Source organism: Neurospora crassa, linkage group III (assembly GCF_000182925.2).
Source record: "Neurospora crassa OR74A linkage group III, whole genome shotgun sequence".
Lineage (NCBI taxonomy): Eukaryota > Fungi > Ascomycota > Sordariomycetes > Sordariales > Sordariaceae > Neurospora > Neurospora crassa.
The window spans coordinates 4495099-4522847 of NC_026503.1; the positions used below are offsets into that span (position 1 = coordinate 4495099).

General features: G+C 52.1%; 6 protein-coding genes and 1 non-coding gene across 7 annotated transcripts; 2 read left to right on the plus strand and 5 right to left on the minus strand.

Moving 5' to 3' along the window:
- Positions 1-789: 789 nt before the first annotated feature.
- NCU07526 (hypothetical protein) lies at positions 790-2464 on the plus strand (the record flags this gene model as incomplete). Its single annotated transcript, XM_953946.1, has 4 exons — positions 790-1241; positions 1326-1458; positions 1652-1843; positions 2342-2464. The coding sequence occupies 4 exons, from the start codon at positions 790-792 to the stop codon at positions 2462-2464; spliced, it is 900 nt and encodes a 299-aa protein (XP_959039.1).
- Positions 2465-5525: 3061 nt separating this feature from the next.
- Positions 5526-8625, plus strand: NCU07525 (hypothetical protein; the record flags this gene model as incomplete). Its single annotated transcript, XM_953945.1, has 3 exons — positions 5526-5732; positions 5917-7572; positions 7657-8625. The coding sequence occupies 3 exons, from the start codon at positions 5526-5528 to the stop codon at positions 8623-8625; spliced, it is 2832 nt and encodes a 943-aa protein (XP_959038.1).
- A 625-nt stretch (positions 8626-9250) lies between these two features.
- Positions 9251-11210, minus strand: NCU11368 (5',5'''-P-1,P-4-tetraphosphate phosphorylase 2). The gene is made up of 2 exons (XM_001728044.2): positions 10992-11210; positions 9251-10913 (listed from the first exon to the last, which is right to left on the minus strand). The coding sequence occupies exons 1-2, from the start codon at positions 11118-11120 to the stop codon at positions 9780-9782; spliced, it is 1263 nt and encodes a 420-aa protein (XP_001728096.1). The 5' UTR covers positions 11121-11210; the 3' UTR covers positions 9251-9779.
- Positions 11211-11336: 126 nt separating this feature from the next.
- Positions 11337-13094, minus strand: NCU11367 (inositol phospholipid biosynthesis protein Scs3). Its single transcript, XM_001728043.2, has 2 exons — positions 11634-13094; positions 11337-11565 (listed from the first exon to the last, which is right to left on the minus strand). The coding sequence occupies exons 1-2, from the start codon at positions 12753-12755 to the stop codon at positions 11464-11466; spliced, it is 1224 nt and encodes a 407-aa protein (XP_001728095.2). The 5' UTR covers positions 12756-13094; the 3' UTR covers positions 11337-11463.
- Positions 13095-13406: 312 nt separating this feature from the next.
- Positions 13407-18048, minus strand: NCU07523 (1,3-beta glucanase). Its single transcript, XM_953943.3, has 3 exons — positions 17597-18048; positions 16684-17142; positions 13407-16302 (listed from the first exon to the last, which is right to left on the minus strand). The coding sequence occupies exons 2-3, from the start codon at positions 17110-17112 to the stop codon at positions 13888-13890; spliced, it is 2844 nt and encodes a 947-aa protein (XP_959036.3). The 5' UTR covers positions 17113-17142; positions 17597-18048; the 3' UTR covers positions 13407-13887.
- Positions 18049-21397: 3349 nt separating this feature from the next.
- NCU15651 lies at positions 21398-21512 on the minus strand. Its single transcript, XR_897863.1, has one exon. It is a non-coding gene; the product is annotated as a 5S ribosomal RNA (ribosomal RNA).
- A 1303-nt stretch (positions 21513-22815) lies between these two features.
- On the minus strand, positions 22816-26973 carry fwd-2 (F-box/WD-40 domain containing protein-2). Its single transcript, XM_953276.2, has 2 exons — positions 24748-26973; positions 22816-24695 (listed from the first exon to the last, which is right to left on the minus strand). The coding sequence occupies exons 1-2, from the start codon at positions 25926-25928 to the stop codon at positions 23609-23611; spliced, it is 2268 nt and encodes a 755-aa protein (XP_958369.1). The 5' UTR covers positions 25929-26973; the 3' UTR covers positions 22816-23608.
- Between the last annotated feature and the right edge of the window lie 776 nt (positions 26974-27749).

A 27749-nucleotide genomic window follows, 5' to 3' on the forward strand; every position in this document is an offset into this window, starting at 1 on the left:
GACATCATTTTTGCTTGGATTTTTTTTTCGACCGAGCTTGGCGGTTTGGTGGGATGTTTCCATTGTTGCTGAGGCTAAAGGCGACTGCTTTTTCTTTTCTTTTTCTCTCTCTCTTTTTTTTTTTTTTTTTTTTTTTTTTTTTTTTTTTTTTTTTTTTTTTTTTTTTTTTTTTTTTTTTTTTCTTTCTTTTTTTTCGAGATGGTTATACGGTCGATATCTTTCCCTCTGGCTGGGATAAGAGACGGCGATGGAGCTTGCCGATGCGTCATCCTTCGCTACTTCAACCACACGTCATGCGAAAAGGCATACTCAAGGATATGTGTTACCAGTCGAAGGCGCTCCGGCTTGGTCAAAGGCAGGACTACTTAATTTTTCACGGCTTGGACAACTTGGGTTATCACAGGGCGGAATCATTCTTATGGCGATGGTACCCTAATGATGATGTTGATTTCAGTTATCCACCAATGAGTCAATGAAACTTTTCGTTATGGGCACTAGGGGATCCCTTGGAAACATGCGGAAATATCAACGCTATTCCTACTTTATAGCCGCGCCATGTGGTGATGTCAAAGTCAGAATTCCGGACCAGATGAGCGATTCGAAGAGCGACGAGCGACTAAGAAAGCGCATAAAGAACCCACAATGGATCAAGCCGCCGGTAATCACAATTCTATCGTCGCCCCAATAAGGGTCCGGAATCCAGAATGTTCCCATTCACACCACTCGATGGAGGATGCGGATACCGTGCTGATAAACGAATTGGAATGCCATAAGGTGCTACGCAGCACAATGCCACACTTATCTTCCCATGGGCTCGACCTTCTCCATCATGTCTTGGATAACGCCGAACCGGCGGCTGCCAGATATCCTCGATCTCCCACGTCCCCCAGCCAAAGGGAGCCTCTGACGTCAAGCTGGGACATACCTATAATCGTAACTGGAAGAGGATTGCAACTTGTATGGAGGATGAGGCATTGTATCGTTTCATCAACCGGATATATTGGTAACTGGAGAATTGTATTCGCTTGCATCTATCGTCAAAAGGAGAGGATCACTAATGCTACACCATGGAAGTACGGAGCCTTTGTCAGGTCTTCTCTTGCATTGGGTCTTATCAAGCAAAGAGAAGGCATCCTTGCCATATTACTGGAGCTCTGCCACAGCCGGGGATCCCTTGAACACCCGGTAGGCCTCTCAAACGAAGACGTCCGGGACGATCTGATTGATGAAACGTCCCTTCGGTAGGCCTTTACCCGCTTTCACCCCGTCTAGAACTGCTGGGCCTTCTTCAGCAGCTATGATGAACATCACTGACAAACATGCAGAAAGTCCCTCCGTGGACGTCCCTTCAACCCAGATAAAGTCCCTACGCAAATCAACGAAGAGCAAGAAATACGCCCGAAACAAGCAGCATACGACACTATCGGGATTACCGACTTTGAGAATACCAAGAACATGGTACGTACGGCCTGCCAACATGAGCCAAGCTAGGATATCAATCTTGGAAACGAAGGGCGGGAAAGTGAGGCTAATCATCGGAACCCTCAATCTCCGTCTATCCAATACCGTCACTGGTCCGGCCGACGGGACAAACGCGGACTACCCATTTGCCTCTCTTGACAATCGCCTCTGTCGATTATCAATTACACAGCCACCACGACGAGCTACGGCAAGGACCGGAAAACTCCCGACGCGACGCGATGGATCATTCTGTTCCAGTGATGACCTGACCTGTGCTCGGCCATGCAGCGAGACCACCAACCCCGAGAACTACATTGGACCCCTGACAAGCGCGGTTCATCTCGTCGATATTGCCAGCTTTGCGTTCAAACAGGCGTGGAACGTACGTGCGTATGCCCAGGATATTAACAAGCTGTTGTTGACTTTGCTATCCTGAGGTTGTAGCCAGGGTTGATGTGAGTTGTCGCATGCATTTCAATATTGGGAGTAGTTGCCATGATGAATGTCTCTTTTCTTTTGCTGATACGATGAACAAAAAGATCCTCAGTGCTTCATCATATTTTTTGCTCCGATCTGGGGCGTGTATCAAGTTCATTGTTGACAAGCGGGGTGGCAGGAGCATCGTGGCAGTGGGAACTACAACAGATGGAAAGCTCAGGAAGGAACTAGTGGCCCGGCTTCCATGAGCAAATCTCCGGGTTTGCGTGATGGATCGATGGATGTCGCGCATTTGCGGCTGTAAAGGCAAGAAGAGACATGGAAGAAGAAGAACATTGGGAGAAGCGATATCATGGAGTCGACGGGGTTGAGCAGTTGGTTGACAGTTGGGTGCAACATGTCAAATTTCGAGTCCAGATGACCATGACGGCAATAACAACAGACATCAAACGACAATGATTACGAGCATCAACCGGACCGATGTACCTACCTGATTCACCCCCACGGCCTACGAGTGAGGAGGCTCAAAGAAGAGCCCAATTGCTTGGACATGAAACCGGCGTAGTATCAAGCCCGAGATATCAGACCAGATGATCAAGGCTGCGCACGATAACAAGGCTGCAACACAACTGCTCGCCCCGTATACTTCATCCCAATGCTTTGCTTCAACGCTATTTACTGCGTGTGCTAATCTCCTTCCATTTCAGGTAGTACAGCTATTGGCTCTCATTGGAGATAGCTTCCCCTGATGTTTTTTTTCATTTGCCAACGGCCGGGACAATTGTGTGGCGATAACAAGGAAACTTTGTGCAAACCATTTCAGGTCCCAGATTCCAGGAACTCGGTATTAACCTTGCCCCAACGTTCCAACAAGCAAAGGCACGACGAATCGGCAGCGCTGTAGCCCACTCATGGTTTGATGCCGTTGAAGCGGATGGTTCCCGCCGAGCCGAGGCCTGCACGGCGTTCCCAAAAAGGAAGAGCTGTCGTCGCCGGGCTCATGGGAAGCTCGGCTACGCCCGCGAAGTGAAAAAAGAGACACGTCCCTTGTTTGGCTGTCAATGGTAAGAGGGAGTCGCAGAAGATCCTCACGACATATCTGATATCATTTGTTTGCCCTGAAAAACCGTCTGTCTAGTGCTATGAAGCGGGCAGTATTGCCCATGTTCCTACTAGTTTTGGGGACTAGCCTACTGCACAGCTCCTGATAGTGTCTGCAAATATTTTTTCCTTCTCCTGACGCCGGTGTTTACTTGCCCTAAACAGAACCCCCTTAGTCCTCAATGGTCGCGTTGTATCCTGGTATGGAAGCTGCATATTGGCATCATCCACAAAGTGACGGCCACCCAATAGGACAAGACTTGACCCTACACACCGGCCTCTTGAGGGTGTGTTCCTTGAAGAGGGCTGCAGAAGCCGCAGAACCGCAGCTGCTGACAGCATGACAGCTCGATGCCCCCCTGGCAAAGCATGTTGCGCATGTTTTGGATGCTACCATAGCACAGACGACAGGCCTCCTAGTGGATGTAAACATCTGCCCATGCCCAACGCCGCGGTAGATCATCGATCTTCCCCATCCTTCGGGTTCCCGATTCCCGCCTGTCTGTCTCGCCAATACCCAGCACTAACGTGGGGGTGGGTGAAGAGTGGTTGGCTGAATATCCATCATGCACTCCTGCGTTCTGCCGGGGGAAAGAGGCTGCACTGTTTGCATTTCCTGCCCATCATCTCCCCAGACTAAGTCCTCCGCCATTGCGGCCCTGCTCCCCGGGCCCGCTGCAGAGTTGACATCTCAAGAAGCCCAGACTCAAACAGCAGGCCGGCCAGTCGCCAAAGGGCAGCTGGAAGTCGAGGCCACATCGTGGCCCTTCCTGAGCGTGGCTAACCGCAATCGTCTTGCCCCCGTTCCACGGTACAGTCACGGCAAAGTCGCGGGCAGGCACGGGTAGCCAGGACTACAGTCCCTGCTCGCCACCGGGCTGCTGATGGGGCTGCAAACCGCGAAGCCGAGACCAGGAAAGGCAATGGTCATGTCCACTCCTCCCAGCTGAGCCTCCTGTCACTTGACGAGAGTCGTGAGATATGATAGCTCCCTCCCGGGCCCTGGCCGGACTCGAAAAGCAGGCCTAGAAGATATGCGGCCCGAATGTTTTCCTCGTGCGCTCATTTCAAGTACGAGCGGAATAAGAAACTGGAACTTGCTCCATCAACGGAAAGGAAAGATCAGTCATCCCATCTAGGAAATCCAGCGTCCACAATGAGCATGGTCTCCGCCTTCACCTGCCTGAACTGCCATCAGGCTCCATCACAATCTCCCAGTGCAAAGAGATGGGATGGCTGAATGGGATGGACACTAGGCAAAACAATGACCCCCTGATACCCACTCCTTGGCGCCATGTAGCTTGCGGGGAAGATAACTCGTCAGCGAGAGATATCAGAATAATACTTAGACCTCTGGATGTCACTGACTCTGTATATCTGTGTTCCAGTCCGAGACACTTGAAACGTGGTGAACCATCATTCAGACTTCCGTCAGTAATAGCCACCTCCACTTTCTTTGCCTTGCCTTGCACTCGTTCTGTCACATTGTAATTGTTACACTCCCATCGTCTCTCTTCGGATCTGCCGAGCACACCTCGACCCTACACTCGCCAAACTCCGACACTCAGCTGTCATCTGAGATCCTATCCACCAAGCCTTGGAGGTTCCCGCTCACTGGCACCGCCTTTCCATCTCCCCACTACCGCAGCCAGAAACTTGAGCCAACCATATCCAACCCAGTGAAGGAACAGGTGGTTAGAGTCAAGGCATCCACCCAGAAAATTCTCAGGTTATCCCGGAAAGTTCGTCCTCGGCTGCCTACTTAATACTTGCATGACGAACCAGAAATCCCAACCAGATCTGACCGCACCGCGCGCACGAGCCCGACGATTTGTTGACCGTTGTCAGGCAGCAAGGAGGAGTTCTTTGAACCTTTCCCCTCCCGCATCACCACACCACGCCATCGTTGCGGGGCTCCTCCACCGACCCGGAGGGCAGCAGAACACCCTTTGGAGCAAGACAAGTGCCACGCAAAGACGCAGAGCAGCGGTGAAGATCGAGAAGAATTATTGAGGGGAAATAATCGAAGGTATACAGAGATACTATCGAGAACTTTGACGGCAGTGTGGTGAAAATCACACCCGACTGGTCTGTCCTCCACCAAGGACCTGGACGACGGCGGAGAACAGACGTAAGGAACAGGCTTGCAAAGCAACTTGGAGCTCACCGCCGACTTTCTCTCCAGCGAAGACACCAAGAAGATGTTTATCAGTGACCCAAGACCCTCTCAAGAGGAAGCCGACGAGATGGTTTGGCACAATAACCTCCTCGAAGCAGCCACTACACCCTCAGTTACTGCTACAACCGGCTTTCCACCTCCTTCTCACAACAACCTTAATGGTCTTGACAACCAGTGGAACAAATACGTGAATCTAGAAGACTTCTGTCAAACGGCACACACCAACGACAGCGTCACTGTTCCGTCCCTCTACCACCTTCATCACAATCTTCAGTTTGACCCATCTTCTTCTCACCTGGACATGGACATGGACATGATGACTTCCTTCAACACGTCCTTTGACACCATGTCTGCAAGTTCGCCGTCAGTGGGCGCCACATGGAGCGAATCATCTCCAGAGTACGAGACGTGTCGCCAACATGAAGGACATGGAAACAGCAACAACAACACCAGCAGCAGCTTCAACCGGCCTTCCACCGGAAGCAATCCAAGTAATGACGCACAGTCTTTCTCTCCCACGAGTGACGCAAGTTGGGGTTCGTCTCCCGCTCCGGTATGTGTGGAGTTCTCTTCTGTTTTCCTGTCTTTTGTCTCCATCTGTGTCTCTGTTTCTGTTTCTCTTCTCCATTCCTTTTCCCGATACATTACCCCAAACCCTTCGCTTTTTTCTTTGTTCAGCATATACAAACAAACCAACATTGAACATGTTACTGATCAGAGAGTACTTTCAACAGCAGATCCAGGGCAGCTACATGGACCTTTCGGATACCATTGCCACCACCACTACCACTAGCGCTAGCATCACCTCTCCTCACAGCAACAGCGGCATGTCTGCCTATCCCGGTCATCAGCAGCAGCAACAACAACAACAGCAGGCAACAGAGCTATCACAACACGGACTTACAGATGCGTCCGCGTGTCTACAAGGAACTGTTGAGACAGACACGCTCTTCAACGATGCCAGTGGTGCTCCTCCTAACCAACAAACTCTGCCGAATTTCGGCGTGGTCTGGACCTCGGCCCCATCGTCATCACAGCCATCTATCATTTCGGCTTCGTCCCCGTTTGTTGCTTCCCATCAAGCTCAACCAAGGTGGCACAACCTGCACCAGTACTCTGTCTCTGGTGAGCCAATGTTGGACGAACCTCGGTTGTCCTCGTCACTTTCCCTCGACAACATGTCCGAAGGAGGCATGTCTACCATGCCGCCCAGCCCCATCGACCCGTTCCACAGTATTGGCGCTGGCACTGGTCACCACTCACTGCCTCTGGGGTATGACGGCCTCCCCAGCCCTACGCACAGCAGCTTCGGAGTTGGACCCTCTTCTAGCAACGGCGGTGTCTCACTTCAGCACCAGCACCAACAGCAGCAGTACCCATCAGTCATGCTCAACGACAGCGGCCTTCCGTTTGACAACACTGGCGGTAGTAACTTCTCAAATCATCCGTCCTTGTCCCCCTCCTCATCCGGTGCCAGCGGTGGTGACGTTCTCTTCCGAGGTCCCATCTCCAATCGCACGGTATTCGACTACCCGCCTTCGGGTTCTTCACACCTTCAACATGACGCCAATGTCGCCCTAAAGGCTGAGGGGCCATTGGCTGTTGCGCCTACCTCGCTCTGGCTGAACAACCCTCACCACAAAACACCGACGCCTCATCCCTCTCCCGAGTCATCCCCCATTGGTGCAAACAGCTTCTTCCATCAGAACCAAATGCCTCTGCCTCTTGAATTTGGCAGCAGCAACGCTCATTTTGGAACCAGTCCGCATATCAACACCAGTCAACTACACCCGCACTACGTCCAACAACAGCAGGCAAGCAACCGGGCACAACGCAAGTCCCTCCCTCACCACCCCCCGCATCGTGGAATGGGCGGTGGTGGCCGGCCATCCAGCCCCCGTTACAACCCCGCCGTCATGACAACCCGAGAGATGCTCCCCTCTCATCCCAACTCTCCTTCCATGGCCTGGGCACATCACCAGGGACAAGGCCATCCTCACGGTCTTCCTCATCAACATCCCTTGATGATGAAGCCAAACACCATTCCCTCCCACCATCGCCAGCAACCTCACGCCTCACTGGCTTCCATGTCCTCTCATTCCCGGAGACAACAGCCCTTCCACCACGGCGTCCACCCCTACCATAGCCTGCCCTCCTCTGCTAGCAAGCGTCGCAATCAAGGTCATCAAGATCACGTAACCGACCACCTCAAGCGCGCTAGAGCGGAACAAGACGCACTTCTGGTGAAGCTTCGCAACCAAGGAAAGTCGTACAAGCAGATTCGCCAGATTGGACGCTTCACGGAGGCGGAGTCGACTCTCAGGGGACGGTACAGGACTTTGACAAAGAGTAGGGAGCAGAGGGTCAGGAGACCGGAGTGGACTGATAAGGATGTGAGTATTGCCTCGATTCCCGGTTAGAACGGAAATTTGAAGAGCAAAAAAAAAGGGGATGATGGCTAACTTGAGTGAAAACAGTTACGTCTCCTAGAAAAAGCCGTCCGCGAATTTGCCAAAGGGCCATTGAGCGTTACTTACTCCAACCCATCCAACCCTACCTCTTCCTCCTCTTCCTCCTCTTCCGCTGGCCCACCTTCGACAACAACAACAACAACAGCACCCACCGACGAAGCAATGAGCATCACCTCCCTCGTTTCTACCTCCAGAGACACCACCAGCGCCACCTCCCCATCCCCCTCCTCTTCCTCCTCTACAACCCACCCAGCAGCAGCCCAAAAACCAAGCACTCCAAAAGGTATCCCAACCACCACCACCAAAATCCCCTGGAAACAAGTCTCCCACTACATCTTCTCCAAAGGCGGGTCCTACAAGTTCGGCAACGCCACGGTCCGCAAGCGGTGGGAGGAACTGATGCGCGACCAGCTTGCAAAGGGCAAGGATTTGCAAAAGCCGTTTTACGAGCAGCGGAGTAAGCGGAGTGCTTATAGCCATTTGCTTTCCACTTCCCATTCCCATTCCCATTCCCAATCTCTGTCTCAGGCTAGCGCTTCTTCCGCTTCCGCTTCTGGGTTTGTTGCGTCCAGGGGTGCTGCCTCTACCCGACAAGCTCAGAGGGCCGCCGGCGTGGGTGAAGACAGGGGTACAAGTATGGTCAAGCGTGAGCCTGCTTCTTCTTCTTCTTCTTCTTCTTCTTCTTTTGTGAAGACGGAGAGAAGGGAAGAAGAAAAGGACAACAACAACAACAACAACAACAACGTCAATGACGGAGATGGCAATCTGGCGTACTCTGATTGGCTGGATATGAGTGTCTTAGGGGATGATGCTGAGGAAAACCATAACCATAACGGCAACGGCAACGGCACTGATGGCGATGGGGAGTACGAGCTGTCTGATGCGTCTGATTCGGAGGAAGACGATGAAGAAGATGAGGAGGAGGAGGAAGAGGAAGAAGAAGAGGATTCGGATGGTGATTACATGGAGGAGTGATTATCGTCCTCATACCGTCCTCCTTTATTCCTGCCTCTCTCTCTCTCTTTTTCTGGAGTTCGTTTCTTACTCTCCGGTCTTCATCTACCTGGTTTTCGTTCACACTAATCACAGAACTGTCGTCACTTGATGGTTCTCCATCTACGCGGAAGAAATGTGTGTGTGTATATACCTACCTACGAGTTCCCTTTTCTGTACTTTTGTTAGTACCGTGCAGCCTTTTCTGTACCGATACCTAAAGACAGAACGGACGGGGCTCGTTACAAGTACAATGGTACCACTACAAGCACATACATATACACGCACACACGCACGCAGGGAGATAGACAAGCAGGTGAACAGACGACAGCGGAAGGGTCCAGATGGGTGATGGTATGGTCAGATGGAGAGGAGAGAAAAGGAGGGGGAGCAAATCAATAAGGAAGGGAGAAAGAGACATAGATAGACAGAGAACGGAACTCAACATAGGATAGGTAATAGCATCGAAACACGCCAGGGACGGGAATTACGAAAGGGAAAGGAAAAAAAAAAGCAGGTAAAGGGACTTAATGGACAGGACCACGCCAGGAAGGAAAATGCAAAAAAGGAAAGGAAAAGGAAAAGGGGAATGTCAAAAGGACCTGGCGTTGCGTTTCGGTACATACATTACTTAGTTTTTACTTCATCCAGGAGTTCGGATATTTCAGCGGGTTTCTTCGTCACTACTGTCATTTTCCTATCCGTTTTTTTTTCTGGTGTTCATATGGCGGGCTCGGCTCGGTTCGGGAGACAAGGCAGGCGGAGAGGAAATAGGATGCAAACGGTGGTCACTGGGTCTAGACTTCCACTTGCGGTGTTAGACAGGTAGACACAGTTCAGAACTGTAATATCGATTTCATGTTATAGAGAAACATGCTTTGATTGATGGTATCGTTCATTGCTGGAGCGATGGTGATGCGTTGTCGTTCAGTGTCGTGATGCCCAACTCCGTCCGGGTAACCGGAGAAGCCCATTCAATTGTCTCACCAACGAACCGGAACCTGGCACACAAGCTGCAAGAGGCCCGACACCAGCCCGCCCGCCTCTTCCAACGGACGGATGGACGTAGACGGTTCAAACGGACATCCATCTAGCAGCTTGCCACCTCCTGTCTTCGCTAGCTCCTCACCACCTCCTCACAACATCCCCTTCCTCCCGTCTTTCCTCCCCTCTCCCCTCTCACCCTCACAATCATTAGGCACCCCAATCACCCTCAACAACTCCCCCACCTTTTCCGGATTCCTCCTCAACGCATCCCACTCCCTCTGACTCTTGACCAGCGCCGTGCCCGCCAACACAGTCCCATTGAGCGCTAACTTGCCCACCACCACCTCTTCTCCCGTCTCCGGATTCTTTCCCGTTATCGCTGATCCTTCCGCCAGCCGAGGAACAATAACCATGACGTCCCGCGTCATGGCCAAGTTGTACGAGATGGTTGCTTCGCCGCCTGTTTGTATCTCGTCGGCCTTTTCCTCCCCTTCTGCTGTCTCTCCCTTTGTCGTCGAATCTTGCTGTGGTTGCCGTGATGCACGGGACTGTTGTAAAGACAGCTGATGATACAGCCGCACAGCCTCCCTAGCGCGTCTATACAACTCCAAATAAACCTGGTGTACTTCCTCCCCTGACATTTCCGGCGTCAGCCGCTCTGCAAAGGTCTTGAACGGTAGTAACTTCCCTTCCGTTTCCTTGTTGTCAACCAGTTTCTGCGCCAGGACCTCCCACCTCATCTTCTTCTTTCCCTTGGCCTCCTCTATTGTTTCCATCTCCCTCTCCGTCTCAACACATTCCAACCCCTCCCTCATCTTCTCCACCACCAAAAGCTGTAAATGCCTATGCGGCTGACTCGCCCCACTATGCTCACCACAATTGAAGAACGCAAACAACTTTGGTTCTTCCCCTCCTTCTGTTGTTTCATTTCCATCATCACTTCTTCTTTCCCCATTGTACTGTTGTTGATAGTGGTGGTGATAAACCTCAATACACCCCCTCACAGCTTCCAAGTCCTCTCTCTCCAACAAGTCCGTCTGCTCTTTATACTCTTTCGTACAGAGAATAAAATGCTCAGGGACAATCGCAAACTTGTTCAGCACCAGGTTATGGTGCGGAGGAAGCGGACAGACGAGCATGGCAGGGGAGGGATTATCAAAGGGGTCGAAGACAGGCTTCTTTCTTGGGGGTTCGGCGGGAAGGCCATTTTCGCTGGGGATGATGGGGTTGGGATTAGGCGCTTTGGGCTTGTTGGCTAGCGAAGGAGAGAAACGGAGTTGGAACTGGTTGGGTTTGAGGGATAGGTTAGGATTGAAGCTTAAAAAAGTCAGATTTAGCGAATGGATGGATGGAAAACATACAGGAATGGAATTGACGTCCACCAAGGTCACTTGGGTCGGATAAAAGTTGACGTCGCCTGATGCGCGCGCCTTGTTGAAGGCCGTCCGGACGAGCTCGGGGAGGTTTGGCGGGGCTTTGATTGGCGACATGACTGTGTCTGTGTCTGTCAAGTACAAGTAAATGCGATGCGCTGCGCAATTGACTTTTGCGTCGTCGCGTTCTGTGTGTTGGCCGTTGTCAGGAGGAAGTTTGGAGAACGTGGGGTCGATTGCCGTCGCGAATAGCTTCGATGAGGTCATGGGTGGCCCGTGCGCTGTTCCCCATGCATACTTCAACTTACTATGAGCGCTGATGGAACGGAAGTAGGGCAAGCAAACAGTAAGAGTAGAACATGAATATTACGAGTAGTTTATGCTATGCCATCGTGCAATGCTACGGGTATCTCATCCTTCCTGGACTCGGTGGTTGTCGTCCCATCACTCCAGTCATGACTCAAACACCAGGCAGGCCAACAATTCCACGCAACGCCGGGACGAAGCGCGGCACAATGTACGTAAAGTACAATCCCATGAGCGCGACAAGAAGCCCAGTAAGCTGTTCACACACCCAAGTTAGCAATCAATCTGCCTCCTCAATACTTCCGTTAACGGGGGGAAACTCACCTTCTCAAACCACGTATGAAAGTAAATCGCCGTCATCAACAACATCCACGCACTCAATCCCACCACTACAAAGACCACCTTCCCCCCATGTCCCAACGCATCCCACAGGCCCCCTCCCGTAACCACGTCCCTCACCTCCCTAGCCTCATCCATCTCCGGGCTATAATCATCCCACCTCTTATCAGCAGCCAAATCCGTTCCCGCCGACTTGACCGCCCCATCACCCATCACCACCGTCCTCTCATCCCTCACACTCCGTCTCCAATAATGCCTCGCAACCACCCACCCAACCTCCTGCACCAAAAACGCACTCCCCAAAACCAACAAAAACACATGACCCGAGATATCGTGGCCGCCCTGCCACTTGCCTCCGGCCGCCTTACACGCCGCCGCCGTGACAAACTCCTTCAAGCCCGCCACTTCCACGTTGCTCCCAACAGGCCCAGGCATCGCATCCGCCTTCACCTGCGCGTTCACCCGCCCTTGCGCCTCCTGACACTTGCCTCCCGTGACGCGAAACCCGCGATCGACAATCGCGGGACCAAAGAACCATTGTGTCACAAAAACCCACCAGAGCGTTACTAGCCCCCATCTCACCACGGCTTTTATTTTTCTTCCGGTTCCACTTCCATTGTCTCCCCCCCGAGTTCCAGTCATGTTGTTGTTGTTGTTGCTGTTGTAGCCAGGATGACTAAACAAAAACCCAAAGAAAGAAACAGTAATCCAGAACCACGCCCTCTTGACGAAAAAGACATTGAACAAGTTATCTTTGCGCGCAAAGTACGAGGGGATGGCATCGCCGCTTTGGACGTGCGATTGCGAGACGAAGTCGTAAGGGCTGGAGCGGGCGGACGGGTTGAGCAGGGAGAAGAGGGTGCCGAAGAGGAGGAGGGTCGGGTACAGCGCGAGAGCGACGAGTTCGGTGCGCGTGGGGTAGTGCGGGTTGTTGCGCTGGCTGGTAGTAGTAGTTTTGGTAGTTTGGGTTCTTCCCCCGTTGGATGCCGACGAGAGTTCGGGGGAGGAGGCCATGGTGGAAGAGAGCTTCTTGCGCTGGGTCAAGGCTGCGGAGGGTTGTTCGTCGAGGGAGGAGGAGGGGACGGCTGAGGGTGGTGGCGCGTCCATTTAGGTGGTGGTGTTATTATTTTTTTTGGTTTTGTTACGGCGTAAGTTAATCGTCGTTCGACAGGATTGTTCGTTTGGCTATCGCAAGGGAGAGTGACTTCGCGATGCTGGTGTGTTGCCAGTTCAGGGAGAGCGTGACGGAGCTGGTGAATAGTTCGAGTAATGACAGTTTGTGTTTTAGGACGTAGTCGACATCGCAGGAGAGAATGAAAAAGGTCTGAGACAAGTAGAAGTTGGCATAAAAGAGATCAGCAACAAGTTGTGACGATATTCTTGCTGTACACTAGTCGTCCGACCTTGCTCTTTTGGGACCCAGAGCCAAGGAGTGAGTGTGTCGCGATGCAAGATTGTTTGAGGGACCGAAAGGCCGCTATGACGTTACTACCTATCGAGCTGACCTTGCCTGCCCCGTTTGCGCTGCGGTCTTGCCAAGTTGCGACTTCGCTATGACTGCGACCGAGGTTGATGACTCAGCAAGCAAGTGCGTACTACATACATCTGAAGCTGGCAATAACCCTAACCCGTAGAAGCACCTAGCACAATCAGGAGACATCTGCCATCAACGCCATCAACGCCACGGCTGCCATCACCAACCAAGCACACACTTGGAAGGCTGTCACCCAGTCACTCGAACAATGGAACAAAGACAAGTCCTTTTAAATCAAAAATCTATTTTTGGCAGTCTTCACCCATTAGCTGAAGAGATGCCATCATATGTTCATGAAGGGTGGTGCTTGCTATATACGAATCTCCTTTTTCTTTCTAAACACCGACTTTTCCATCGTGCTGCTGAATATCAATGCCAAGGTCAACTGGTATCATATGTAAAAAGTGAAGCCGCAAAGTTTCCTGTGTGTACCCTCCATTGTGACCCCCCTCTGTTGTTCAAGGTGAACGCCGAACCAAATGATGTAGAAAAAGCAAACTGATGCAGAAATAAGAGACCGAAGAACCAAGATGAAACCAAAGAAAAATTCAAGACAAAAGGTGAAAAGGCGATCCTGAATGTCAGGCCGTTCAGAAGAATCGAAAAATGTTGGTCATGAGAAGTGAAATCCAAGAAGAAGAAAAAAGTGGCCAAAGACCAAGAACCTCTTTGCGCGTTACATAGCACTACTCACAGCCCAACCGCCTAGATTGAAGACTGGAACAGCGCCAGCGTCGCGCAAAAGTTGTTCCTGTTGTCCTTGTCCTCCGCCATGGTCTGGCCGTCGATAGTCAACATGTTCAAACTAGCCTTGGTGCTCAGACCAAAGATGCTGACCGCGCTGTTCTCGAGGGAGACCATGTTGGTCTGGCACGACTGCGTCTTGAGGCAGTCCTGGTCGTAGTTGTTGAAGAACGAGTACAGGCCAGCGCCGAAGATGAACACGTCCTTGGAGTTGACGGCGCGGACACCCCAGGCGCGCTCGCACGTACCGGTGCTGTCACCCTGGCAGGACTTGGCAAAGTCGGGGTCGTCATACTTGGCATTGACCTCATACGGCTTGGTGGAGATGGGGTTGCCCTGGAAGTAAGGGGTCTCGGTCTGGATCAGGCCAAGGTAGACGTTGGACGCGTTGGAGAACTGGTAGTTGTAAAGAACCGAGTGCTCCGAGGCGGTACCCCAACCCCAGACTGGGCCCTCACCCTCAATGAGGACACCGCGGCCGTTGAAGATATCAATCTGCTTGTTGTCGGCCTCGGGCTCAAGGTCGTGGTCGGCAACCCAGAACCACGTGTTCTCGAGGTAGACGGAGCCCTTGGTAGGGACGTGGAGCATCATGAAAGAGCCGAAGCAGTCCTCGGGGATGGCGTTGGTAGCCTCGGGGTTCTTGCCGCACTTCTGGAGCTGGAGATCAGTGCCGGCGTAACCACCGACACGGGCGTGGACATCCCAGAGACCGGCGTCACCCTGCTTGGTACCAGCGACGTTCCACTCGATCAAGATAGCACCGGGCTGAGGGCCAGCAGTACCAAAGATGAGGTCCGACATCTCGACCACGCCAGTGTCACCGGGCTGACCAACCTGGAAGAGAGGCTTGGGGTTCTTCTGGTCCTTGAAGAAACTGTCGCCGCCAGCAAGGATCATGGGCCAAATCTCACCAGTAATGCGAACGTTCTTGGGAACCTTGATGGTCTTGGTGATGAGGTAAGCACCGTGGTCAAAGTAGACAACCTGATCCTGGGTAGCCTTGTCAAGGACGGCCTGGATGGCGTCGCTGTCATCAGTCTTACCATCACCCTTGGCGCCGGCAGCCTTGACGCTCAAGAAAGAGCTGGCGGGAACGTTCTCATACTGAGGCCTGGAGCGGGTGAAGACCCTGCCATTGGAGTCAAGGAGAACATCAGGCTTCTTGATGGCGGTCTGAGGGCTCTGAACCGCCTTGCCAGCGCTGCCGGGCTTGCCAGTGTAAGCGCGTCCCTGAGCAAAGAAGCCGACCTTCTGGCTGCCCTCGAGAATAGTAGCCCCGGTGGCATTGTTGTAGACGGCCTGAGAGGTACCGGTCATGTCGACGTTGTCAAGAATGAGAGTGCCGTTGGTCTCAGCGGACTGGGGGTCATAAGCAGTCTTGACGCCGATGGGAGTGTTGCTGAACTTGCTGTCGACAACGAGGACGGAGCCAACCGTCTGGGCAGTGGGACCACCGTTGGACATGTCGATACCGACCTCGCAGTTGTTGATCTCGACGCCCTGGAAGGTCCAGGCCCAGTTCCAGTTCATGTAGATGGCAGTCTTGCAGTCGTTGAAGGTGAGGTTGCGAGTCGTGAACTGCTGGTTACCGAAGAAGGCACCGAACTTGCCGCCGTTGAAGGTCAAGTCGGTCATGAAACCGCCCGAACCGTTGTCCATGAAGATACCCTGCTGAGCATTCTCGGCGCCACCATCCTTGCGCATGTTGAAGACCAGGTTCTGCAAGCTCGTTGCCTGGGCAACCTGCCAGTGGATACCGGCGCCCTTGTTGACAGGCATCTTGGTGAGGTCGATGACAAAGTTGCGAACCTGACGGAAGAAGTTGTTCTGGTTCACCCACCAGTTCTCACCGCCATCCTCGTAGGGATCGGAATCGATGACAGCCATGCCTTCGAAGTTGGGAGCGGCCTGGAGGGTCGGGGGGCTGACAGCATCGCCGACAAGCTGAGTGTAGTAGAGCTGAATGAGGGGCTTGCTGACAACGTAGGTACCGGGAGGGAAGTAAACTAGGGCAGGAGTGGTCGTTTGGGAGGAGCAGCCCTTGCCGCAACGCTTTCCATCAGAAATAGCCTTGTTGATGGCCTCGGTATCGTCAGAGGATCCATCGCCCTTTGCGCCGTAGTCGCGAACATTGCGGAAAACCTTGTAGCCGGCGCTGTCCTCGTTGAAGGGAGCGACACCTTGACGATCGATACTGCTCACCCACCAGCCGCCCGTAGCCTGACGGGGGGCTGGAGCCGCCAAGGCTGGAGAGAATAGCCGAATGGCCAAGAGGAAGAAAGCGAGGATGGAAGTAAGGCCCATCATGATGTAGAACCAGCTATATCTTTTGGACCTTTGTTTATGTGTAGACCGGGGGTCGAGGCTCCGGTACTGTGTGAAGGAAAAATAATTAGCGAATGTGCCGGTCGAACGATTGTGGAAGTTTGGAAGATGCGGAAAATTGATGAGGACAGGGGGAAAAGATCAGGGGTGCCACGCGGCTTAATAAAGAGAAGGGAAGGCACGCCGAGATGGACAATAGAACAATGCCCATCTTCCCTTTGTTCACGCTCAATGATGAATAGGGCCGAATGCCGGCGCCCATTGAGTGATGACCAGCGCTGTGAATGCGCCGACAATAGCACACACAATAGGGCACCCGTGGGCCGTCTGATCTTTCAATAGGGCAGGCAACTCGGGGGTAAGTGCATCATGCAAGTGGAGGGATGTATGTGTGAAGTTGATATCGGATGACAGATGCGTGTAACTCACCTTGGTGGTTGAAGATGCTGATGAAGAGCCAAAACGGCTGACCAAGTCGGAGAAAAGCAACGAACAGTAGGAACAGGTCGAATCGAAAATCGAACGAAAGTGGTTGGTATGAATTGGGCAAGGCTGGGCCCGATGTGGGTGAGAATGACTCTTGGTGGCCAGATGGGATGAAGGATGGTTGGGGGGACGACAACTTATACAAGAAGGTCTGCAGGAGCCGTTGCATTCGCATATGCCGGCTTTAGGGTGCAGAGGCTCTGCTTCGTCGTCGAGTGTATCAGAGTCACAGTCGAGGACGACATGGCCGGGCGCCTCTTCCGCCCCCATGACCATGGCAGTAGTAGTGGTGGTGCTACGAGGGGTAGGCGTGTACATGGAGGAGTGGTGGCAAGCGGTAGCCGCCTCGACGTCCAGGTCTATCTTGGACATGGGCCTGCTTTCTCACGGGAGCTGCTGTGCCTGGATCCGCAACATGCGTTAGTGATGTTTCCCAGGTTCCCTTGTCCATGATGTGTTCCATGGTAATAGCAGGAGGCGATAAGGCAGATGGCATGTCAAAGCGCTACCGTGGTGACGGTTTCTTCGAAACAACCGCCGAGCTGGGCCTTGGACGCTTGGACAGGCTAAAACAGGCGCGTCATTCATCAGAGATAAAACAAAGGACCATATGGCGGGTGTCTTGGTTGGTGTACAAGTCCTTGGGAACTCAAACAGGCTAAGAGCTTAGCTCGGGGCATAAACGAAACGGGAGCCTCTTCTCCAACCGCTGGGCCGGGCAGATCAAAGAGGACTCGATTGGCTGTGGATGGTTGGGTGCCTGGATCGGCTGGATGGGGCAGAGCCGGATCGGACGAAGAAACGGGCCAGATCTGGCGGCGGCACCATGTCCAGAGAAGGAAAAGGTTGTACATACACGGCAATTTCACCAATTCAGGGGTTTTGTCAATGCAACCGCCAGTCCACTCAACACCACCAGAAAGGGGCCTGGGGAAGGAAACTGGACAGCAACGACAACAACACCACCACCACCACCACCACAAGTTGACGGGCCGCTGGTGCGGAGGGTGGATTCCGCGTGTGTCGCGGTTGTTGTGTCAAAGGTCTCTACTTGTTTCCTGTAGTTTGCTATCTGCAACAAGAGAAACAAGCGACCGGCCGTATGCGACGGACAACGACTTGGTCGGTCTGTCTGATTCAATCAATCAAAGCCCGGGTGAAAAAGTGAATCAGATACGGACGCGCTGAGTCAACAAAGAAGTGGGCGAATTGGTTATGTCCAAGAAAGGTGGGCGGTTGGAGTGGTGGTGGTTCAGTTCACCAACCTCAACTTTTGGTGTTTCGATGACGAAGAAGACTGAGTGAGAAACGAATTGACTGTCGTCGGTCGGGTTGCAACAAATGACGTTCAAATTGGGCAAGCCGCAGGACGGTGTGCCTTGGTCAAGCAGGGCACTTTGCGCGTTGGTCACTGCGTCGAATCAAAAAATGCCCTGCCCATTCTTGACGGGCCGGAGGATCATCCCAGCTGCAGCCTGTGGCCCGTGCACTCTCTCATGTTTCACGGTTCCTGGCTGGCGGCGGGGCGGGCTCTTTTCCTGTTTAGGCTCATTAACCAGCAAGCAAGGCACGTACCTCTAAACTAGAGACTAGGTACCTATGTAAGCTAGCTACGAAGTGCGGGGCTGCCTGAAGAATAGGTGTCCACCTTTTTGGGCGCTTCGAATTTCCTCCTGTATGCATTTTTAGACCAAGACCCGACCTGTCCAGTCAAATGTCATCCAACACACTGACCCTTTCATTCCATTTCTCCTTTCTTTCTTCAACAACTGTCATCACCTACCTACCTCTCTTCTATTGTAGCGACAGTTCGATGCGCATGGACACACTCACACCTACACGCACACACTCACTCACACTCACTCACACTCACGCGACTCACTGGCTGTCGCCTGTGCACAATGTTGCTTGTTGCTTGGGAAACAATGTCGACGACTCGTTCTCGCCTGTCCATGGATTTGTTTCAAACAAAAGGTCCATGCTTCGCTTCCAACTTTCTAGACGTACAAAGACCAGTCGTCACTGATCATCTGCGCCTGATTGGGTTGGGCACCCCGTTTGAGATGGCGTTCCTTGCAGCCCCTGATCCCCTTTTGACTGGTGGCTGCCCCATCTGTGCCCCTGTCACCAACCAGATCCCCCGCGCCAATCGTTTCCCTTTGTTTCCACCGTTGCCGCGCCATCTGCGCAATCTCCACGATGCCAATGCCATGCCTTAAAAGAAGAGCCCGAGCCTCACCACCAGTGTAACATAAGAACACCCTTTTGGGAACCTGTTCCTGACCTTCCCCTTCCTGGACCATGCTACCCCTGGCGGAATCGTCCGACTTCCATCCATCATGAGCACCTACATATCCAGACCTCAAGCAGAGGACTTTCAGAGAAACAAAACATTCTTGTTTGCTACCTACCCACCTAGTCAGGCTGAGTCTGTCTGTCTCGCGACTATTACCTACGTACATGGGGCCATGGTGGCCGCAGCTGTCGTCCGTCAGACTCGGATATATGACTGCGACATCATGTCCCATCTACTACAGTATCGTCCACCAACATGGCCATACTCGGTCAATGACCCCCTTTGCATGTTTGTCTGTGGTTTTGGTTTTGGGGAACATCAAGTGCTACCTTCCCCTTTGTTGGTATTACCTGGGTACCACCCTGCAATTTCAAACCGCCATCACCAATTCAACCTCAATGTGTATGCAGGACATCACTTTCCATACTGCGTGATGACTTGGCCCCGTTGTCGGTTCCCACTACGAACGACCTCTTTTCGCCTGCTAACTACTACTTTACCTATTCCACATTCGCCAGTTCGGCCATGCTGTGCTCGACACCACATGGTGGCACCAAATGCTGGTTGAAAGGTCACAAGAGAGGACAATCGATAAGACCGAGGCAACCAAAAGTGACCAACACCCCTTTTACGCCTTTCTTCAGAGAAATGATATGCAAAGGAATGGTTAAAAAAAAATGCACTCTACTTCGCCATGTGGCGTGCCCACGTTCGAATCAAAGCCCTCTCGTGGCTCGTTTACACGACAGGCCGAAACTTGTTTCTTTCCATTCACCACTTCCTGCGTTGGAATCTAGACCTTAATTGCTGATCCTATAGCCAGGCACCAACTCGACTTTATTGGTGAGCTCGATGAGGTACCTCGGTGCTAACAACCAGTTGGTCAAGGCACAGCAGATTGACCGATATATCGTTGCTACTATAGTGTGGCGAAGGCGAACGTCCCATGGAAAGTGGTTCATGCTTCAACACGACACCGAGAACGGTAGTCGCCTCCCCCTTTTCCCGATAGGATTTTGTCGTTGGCCCGTTGCACCACTTTTCAAGTCCAGGCGGGGAAGTCTCGGCTCTGGATGGCCATGACGGGGAAAATCTCTGGTTTTGGTAGTGCTCCCGTTTCTCTGTTTTGCCTTTGATGGTGCACATCGTCGTTACACGTGATGCTTGTCCCATGCTCTCTGACTCGTCTTTTTTTTTTTCTTTTTTTTTTTTTTTTTTTCTTTCTTCTTCAGTTGCTGAGAATGGAGTCAACCTCAGCTCATCCCATTATTACCCTCTCCAGATTTGATGGTATCTCGCTGGCGTTGTGTTAAGCTGTCTGGATTCTGGCCGGTGTCAAAAGATCAATGCAAAGACAACAACAGGGATTTCGAGCACATCGCCTCATCCTAGGCAGAAATAAGATTGACACTAATACTCCAACGACTATTACAACTTTCATCACACACCAAATTAACAGTTGACGTTCCCGATGTCGTATCAGTTACTCATATACAACCATTCGGTTCGGCCTCAATGTCCCGCAAATTTGATGCTACCACTACCACCTACTGTCTCCTGAGCTTCCATCACACCTCCCTCGAATAGTTGTACATGCCACTCTTGATACCACTATGAAGTAATCTATCCCCGACACGGACTCCCCTCATCGTGTCATCACTCCTCATTATACCATCCAATCCCCAACTTGCCCTCTTTTTAAGGTAGGTATGCCTGACCCCAAGAGCTGTGTGCTCTGTGTACATGTAGCCGTTCACACAAAGTTAGACGGGATCGTGAAACACTAAGCTACCTAACCCTACATTCTTGATTTATCTTATAGAGAACGTTGTTCAACAAGTCCTTACCCATGGTGAAATGTTTCAAGCTTTTTTTATCGTGACCTCCCAGTTTTTCCATCCACTACCATAGCCTCGATCTGTTCTATTTCGTCCTGTATTCTGGTTCATAATGACCAACTATCATGAACTGCAAGGTACTTAAAGTTGGATGGACCTAATCCAGCCCCCACGTACTGCCTATACTAGAACTCGGGCAACTCAAACATATATACAATGTAAAGGGCACAAGAGGACGGGAGGCACAGGGCACGTATGAACCAGTGTACATTCGTGTCCATCACAGAGAACCTGAAAACCTAGGTATGTACATCCTGAACCTGGACTACAAAGCCACTACCATAGGAATTTGGGAAGTAAACCAACCACCAGGGAAATTAGCTATCACTAGGGACAAAGACTCGAAGCAAAACCCTCGGAACTTGAGCTGTATAGAGTAGGCGAATAGGGTAATGAAAAGAAAACCCCAAAAAGAACACAAAACCGAAAAAAAAAAAGTGAAAGATAGTAGGAGCAAAAAGAGACATACAACACCAGGGATTCGCTGGTCGTCACCGACCCAACTACTAGTCTGGCCCTCACTGGCTTATCTATGGGAGAGCGGACGGGATCCCGAGTTTTCCAGTGGGTATGGTCGTATGTGCTAGGTTTATTGTAAAGCATAGTTTATAAAATCGCTGTTGTTCCTTCCTGTGTCGAGAGATTCGAGGTATCAGCCTGTGAATGAGGTCTGGGATGAAGTGGCTTATAAACTCTCTAGAGTCCAAGGCTATGACCCCGGAGGACTAGAGAATAGATTAAACAAGTTTGCAAGTACCTTCAATGTATATTCTCCTACAATCAAATAAAGTACCTCAGCAAAAAAAAGAAAGACTTGAAACTAACTCGGAAAGAAAGTGAAGTCACGTCACCTCTCAGCGCGGTAAAAGGGCGAAGTAGAACATAGCCTAAGTAGGTACGCAGATTGAAGTGGACACATGGGCCAGCCAGCTCCTCTCTTGAAACAATCTTTTTTCGTAACCCAGGCATTTATTACATAGGTATGAGAAGTTAGTTAATGTGGTATGTATTGGTATTGGATAGCTGAAGCAGAGGGTGATCTAAGAGTACCTAGTAACAGGTGACTGGAGTTTTGGAGAAGAAGAAGAATAAGAAGAAAAAAAAGAAAGAAAGAAAAAATCAAGAGAGTTCCAGCAGCGTAAATATTCAGTGGCCAATGGAAGGATAATGAAGTGAATGAAGAGAGTGCGAAAGTACAGCGCGACGGAGTGTCTCTAACATCTCGCTTCTTCTTTGACAAGAGGAGACGAGAACAACAAGACAGTATGATGGTAGCGTCCCTTCCTTCCTATCCAACTACCCTAAAACTCTCTTCAGCCGACGGAGTGATTCCTTAACCAGCTTCCTGAATTCCGAGCGTGGTCGCTCGCTCCTTCCCTGGCGTATATACCTATAGTTTTTTTTCCTTCAATTCCTTCCATACTGCCGCCCTCACCATTTCATCCTTAGGGTAGGTACCTACCTCCCTTCACCGTTCCACGATCCGTACTTAGTAATCCACAAGAAAGAGGCCAGCCGCCCGAGCCCAAAGTAGGTAGCAACGGAACTTCAACGGGAATACAAAGAAGATGTATCGCAGGGGTTGATAGAAGGACTGATTTTCTGTGTTGCAGCCGATAACTTCTCGATTACGTACGTAGTAATCCAGGTTAAGTTGTCATCCTTCACGACATCACCGTCACGTCGGTGATAACTGTGTCGTCAGTCCTTCTCTTGATCGTTGATAATGAAGGAGTTGATTGATTGAAGACCACATTAGTAATCCGAGAGTATGCAGAAAGGTGGAATGGAGCGAAGGAGGGAGTGGACAATGGGAGTCACTTGACGATCTGGCACGAAGTCGTGGTCACGTAAGTTGAACTTAGAGTTGTGATGACTATGCCAGTATTCATTAAGATGGACTTTGCGAAAGCAAGATGAGCTTATGTTGACAACGAACATACATGTACTATACAAGCACTTCATTTCTTTACATTTCCTTTGAGAAAAGAGACAGCGATCTATTTTTTTTTCCATGTTAACTCAAGAAACGCCTTGCAAGGTATGGTAAAAAAGCCCGGTCTACCATGAAGAGCAAAAATCCCTCCATTCATCCATCCATGACTGGACCATGACGGTCGGTTTTTCCATCTTTGGTTCTTTTTTTTTCTCTTTCCCTTGCTCCTTGCTCCATGCAGCTTCCAAAAAAATCCGAGTAGGTTGCCTACCCAAGCGCAGTAGTGTACTCCAGCAAAGCAAACAGTGCCCAAGTTACCCAGTAATCTATCTATTTGTATAAACAAAGGTAAAAAAGTAAAGATCCGGATCCAGAGAAGGAAAATTGGTAGAAATAAAAATAAGAAGCAGTGCCTACTCTTCGGGTTATGTGGGAGTGACTTCAACCGATATCGACCAGCGGTAAGGCAGGCCAGGTCCACCCAACAACCCTCAGAGAATACGCACACCCATATTAAGAATTACCCCGGCGCAGTCGTACCAACCAGCCAGTTCTCTATAACAAAAAACCCAAAATCACGGTTTATATCCCATATCCTGCACCCCGTCGGTGATTGATCCAACTAGTCCAGTCCGGTTCAGTCCAGAGGACTCCAGACCAGTTCCCGTATCCGGTTTCCTAAAAACGCCGCCCATGATCATGCAAGCATCTCATTTTGTCTCGTCCCATCGAACCCCATCAAAAATACCCGCCCGGCCCTGGCTCCGAGGGCACAGCAACCTGATTGTTCGTCTGCTGCTGATGTTGCGGCACCACTTTTGGGGCAGGAGTCTCCAGCATCTCAATCCCCTTCACATCCGCACCGAAATCCATGATGAGAATCTTTGGATCCTGTCCGGAGCTGACAATACGCCTGTAATCACTCTTGGCGGATAGCACCCAGCTATTATGCCACTGCGGGAAATCGAGCAGCTGTGCGCCGGTCTCCATATCCCACACCTTGATATCCGTATCGTAGCTTCCAGAGATCAACCTGCCCGACACGCTGTCGACGTGAAGAGAGCGGACCAAATCGCCATGCGCCTTCATCTCGCGCACGCATTCGCCCGTGTTGGCGTCCCAGATGCGAATGACACGGTCGTTGCCAGCGGAGGCGACGTACCGTCCGTCCTCTGAGAATTGGCTGCAGGCAAGACCCTTGGTGTGGCCCAAGAACTCGCGGATCTGCTTGCCAGTTTCGATGTTCCAGAGCTTAACGCGGAAGTCACCTGAGCAGGAGACGATGGTGTTGCCGCGCATTTGCACGGCATTGACGGGACCGGTGTGACCGCGGAGTTGTTTGAGCAAAGCGCCCGTGGCGCGGTCCCAGACGCAAATGGAGACATCCTTGGAGCAGGTGACGATGTGCTTGTCATCGAAGACAAGGTCGAGGACGGCGGCGGAGTGGTGACGGAGTTGACGGACGGGTTGGTAGCCGGAGGCGATATCGTAGACGATGCAGGTGGCGTCGGAGGAGCCGGTAACGAGGATCTCATCGTCGTACTGGAGGCAGAGGATGGAAGCCCGGTGGAAAATGGGGGGTGAGAAGAGGGCCGGTGAGGAGAAGTGACTCCTGGCGGGGGTTTGAATTTGACCGCTGGCTGAGGGGTGGGGGTCGAGCTCGGGAAGGGTCGCATAGTGGATGGGATTGCCGGCTTCGTCGTGGAGGAGGGACAAGTCGGAGTCATTGATAATCTCGGGCGGACCCAGAACGAGCTTGCAGGAGTAAGTCTTCATGTCCCAGACACGGATGGTCTTGTCGCGAGAACCGGTGATGATTTTGTGTCTATGTAAAGTTAGTAATCATACGGTTTCGAAGGAGCAGATCAGGGACATACTCGTCAAACTGCAAGCAGTAGATACTATCCGTATGGCCATGGAGGTAAATAGGACGAGCTTTGCCCTCCTTCCATCTCTTGTCAAGTTCTTCTCTGACTCTGTAGATCTCCTTCCAGTCGTTGCCAGGGCGGATGGCTGGCACACCAAGACCGGTTCCCGGCTTGACGGCTCCGCTCGTGGCGTAGGTGGTGGTCTTCTCCCGGAGGAAAGACTCGCGCCAAATATGCTGGTTCATGGCAGCATGGTTCCATGACCTACTGACGAGGGAAGCAGAAGCCAGCGATGACGCATCCAATTGTCCCAGGATATGGATTCCGAGTTCAAGAGGTAGCTGGGAGATGAAGTCAACCTTGATGATGTCCACCTCGTCGTTGGGAGAGGGACTGTTCAGCTCAATGTCGACATCGGAATCAACGCCATCCATAAAGACGTCAGACTCGGACGATCTACCTCTCGTGACGGCAATGCCAATTCCACTCTCGTAGTCGTCCATGCCGTCGTTGGCCCACGGTCGGGGTGCAGGAATATTGATCATCTCGAGGCCGTGACCTGCACTCGCGGCGGCTTGCCGTGCTGCAGCACCGGTATTACGGGGGATGATCGGAGGTTGCTCGCCGGAGCCGGGCACGGGAAGAGGCGGCGATTGGAGGGCAATGTGACCGAAGGGGTATTCGCCGTGATGGACAGACATTCTACGGGAATGGCGGTGGAAGCTCGTAGCTTGACGCAGTTTGTTCCAGGTCGAATGCGCAGTGGTGGGACGAGCAGTTGCAGACGGCTGAGAAGGACCGGCACCGGCGTCCGGCTCAAAAGTCGGAGTATTCGGAACGGAGGTCCTCCTATGGACGATGCCCTTCACACCGGAACGAAAGGAGACAGAGGCGCGGCGCAGCATGCCCTTCAACTTATGCCCCTGTTTGGGATGGGCGGGGACGGCATCGTCGCTCGCGGCACTGTTCTGGCGGTGACTGCGGAAGGGGCCATGGTTTTGACCGAAGATGCTGTGCTGGAGGGTCGAGTCTCTTGGCCCATGGTTGTGTGTCGTCGACTTTGCGGTGTGCCAGGGGGGTGACACGCTGAGACTGTGGCCGCGGCGACGGCTCGTCTTGGTCGAGGACTCGGCGGCGTGGGGAGACTGGGCTTCCTCCATCGAGGCGGTTGCGCGAGCGTGTGCCTCCATAGTTGAGGGTCGGATCCGAGTAAGTGGTGAGGGCCGACAAAGGAGGGCTGGAGCAGGAGGAGCGCCGAGAGGATTGCGCCGAATGGAACGGGGAACTAAGGAGGGTGGAATGGCGGAGAAGCGATCGAGTTAAAGCAATTGAAGACTAAGTGTACGTAGTGTAGTAGCGCGGAAAGGACGTTGGGCTTCTGATGTCATTGACCCATATGTATGTTTTGGCGAGTCCACCACCTCTGTGTGAGACAGGAGGGCTGAACTTTGGCCCTTGCGACAGGCCGAGGTCGTCTGCACGAGTGAATCGCGACTGTTTGGACTGCGAAGTTTTCTGCAGACGCCCGGACTGGCTGGGTTTGTGGAAATCCCTGGGAAGATTGGCGACCTGATCGAGGGCTGCCAGTGGCGGGATGGACTGACTGGGAGGGAGAGGTGCTGGGTTCGACCTGGATCTGAGATCAGGGCGGTCGTGGTCTCGACGGTGGTTGGAAGGCGGCAGAGAAGCGGACTGGACGGGGACCTGGATGAGCTAGAGAGGTGGGATGGCACTGATGCGCATCAGCCCCCAAAGCGGGAAAAGTCTAGAAAGAGTAGTCTAGTGGAGCGACTGAAGAAAACAAGTATCTAGTAGTAGGTAGTGTAGTCCGAGTGTAGGGCGACGGTGTCGAATGAGGGGCGAATCAGTGTTGAGAAAGGGAGGCGCGAGCAAGAGGCCGGGGGATTTGGCCGAGCTAAGATGGGGTGGGTTCGGTTCAGGCAAAGCAGGGAAGACAATGCCCTTTTCTCGTGTTGCGTCGTCGTGGTGGTGGTCGTCGGTGGTGTTGGAGTAGAGGTACCGTTCGCTGGATTGTCCACTGTAGGCTCGAAATAGTCGCGCGTGTTATCGATCTTGAATTGCAAAAAAAAGAAAGCCAAAACGCAACCTCAAAGCAAGAATTGAAATGGACGATCCAGAAAGGCGGTGGGAAGGGGGAAGTCACTAGGTGGTGTGGACGGTGGAGGGAGGGGGAAAAAGGTAAACAATGAAAGCGACGACGACTCTGTGTGCTTGTGTGTTGAAGAAACAAAGACCGACTTTGAAACAGCCCTGGTCCGCTGGTGCATAACGCATTCCCTTCCCTTCCCTTCCCAGCCTTCGCACCACACAAAAAAGTGACTTCCCACCCGACGCCTGCAGTGTATGTACACTATGTAATTCCACCTTCCAGTGGCACAAAGGCCGCACAACAACCATTTCCCAGCCTCCGGGCTCCTGGGGACGGATGGGGGAGAGGGCAGGCGCAGGGCAAGGGGCGGGAGCGGTGGATCACAGGGAAGATGCACTAATTCAGGGTCACGCAGGTTCCATTTTGCAGCAGCACTGCCGTCTGCGTCCATACCTCTACACACACTCACGACGACGACGACGACGACGACGACGACGATGGAATTTCAACCGTTTCGACAACAAGAAACTAACCAACAATATCTCATGTCACCATCGAACTGGCAACTACAAAACATTTTCAAACTCTTTTTACCAGGTTGTTCGTACATTCTTCCAAAGTTGCCAACCTGTTGTCAATGGCGGTCTGGGCCGGGGATGGAAGCCATGCCAGCAGGTCACTGCACCTAATGAACGCAATGACCACTGCACGGGCACGCTTCGACGGCACCGACCGACCACCGCCTCTCTGCACCTCTGCGATGGTTTGGCGGTGGGATGTAACCATGGACACAGGTACCACTAACCATTGCCGGTTAACAACCCAAGAACACCGGGAAACCGGGATGAAATGGTTTTGACTTGACTTCACGTGTGTCTCTTTAATATATACTACAGAAGTT

Bases quoted from the DNA above. Each gene is read 5' to 3' on its own strand.
- NCU11368 (XM_001728044.2), bottom strand. From the start codon at position 11,120: ATGTCGCCAATCAAAGCCCCGCCAAACCTCCCCGAGCTCGTCCGGACG. The intron at 10,914-10,991 runs GTATGTTTTCCA...AAACCCAACCAG, and splicing joins TGGACGTCAATTCCATTCCT to TTCCAACTCCGTTTCTCTCC.
- NCU11367 (XM_001728043.2), bottom strand. From the start codon at position 12,755: ATGGACGCGCCACCACCCTCAGCCGTCCCCTCCTCCTCCCTCGACGAA. The intron at 11,566-11,633 runs GTGAGTTTCCCC...GTGTGTGAACAG, and splicing joins TTCATACGTGGTTTGAGAAG to CTTACTGGGCTTCTTGTCGC.
- NCU07523 (XM_953943.3), bottom strand. From the start codon at position 17,112: ATGTCCAAGATAGACCTGGACGTCGAGGCGGCTACCGCTTGCCACCAC. The intron at 16,303-16,683 runs GTGAGTTACACG...TCCTTCACACAG, and splicing joins CAGCATCTTCAACCACCAAG to TACCGGAGCCTCGACCCCCG.
- fwd-2 (XM_953276.2), bottom strand. From the start codon at position 25,928: ATGGAGGCACACGCTCGCGCAACCGCCTCGATGGAGGAAGCCCAGTCT. The intron at 24,696-24,747 runs GTATGTCCCTGA...AACTTTACATAG, and splicing joins TACTGCTTGCAGTTTGACGA to ACACAAAATCATCACCGGTT.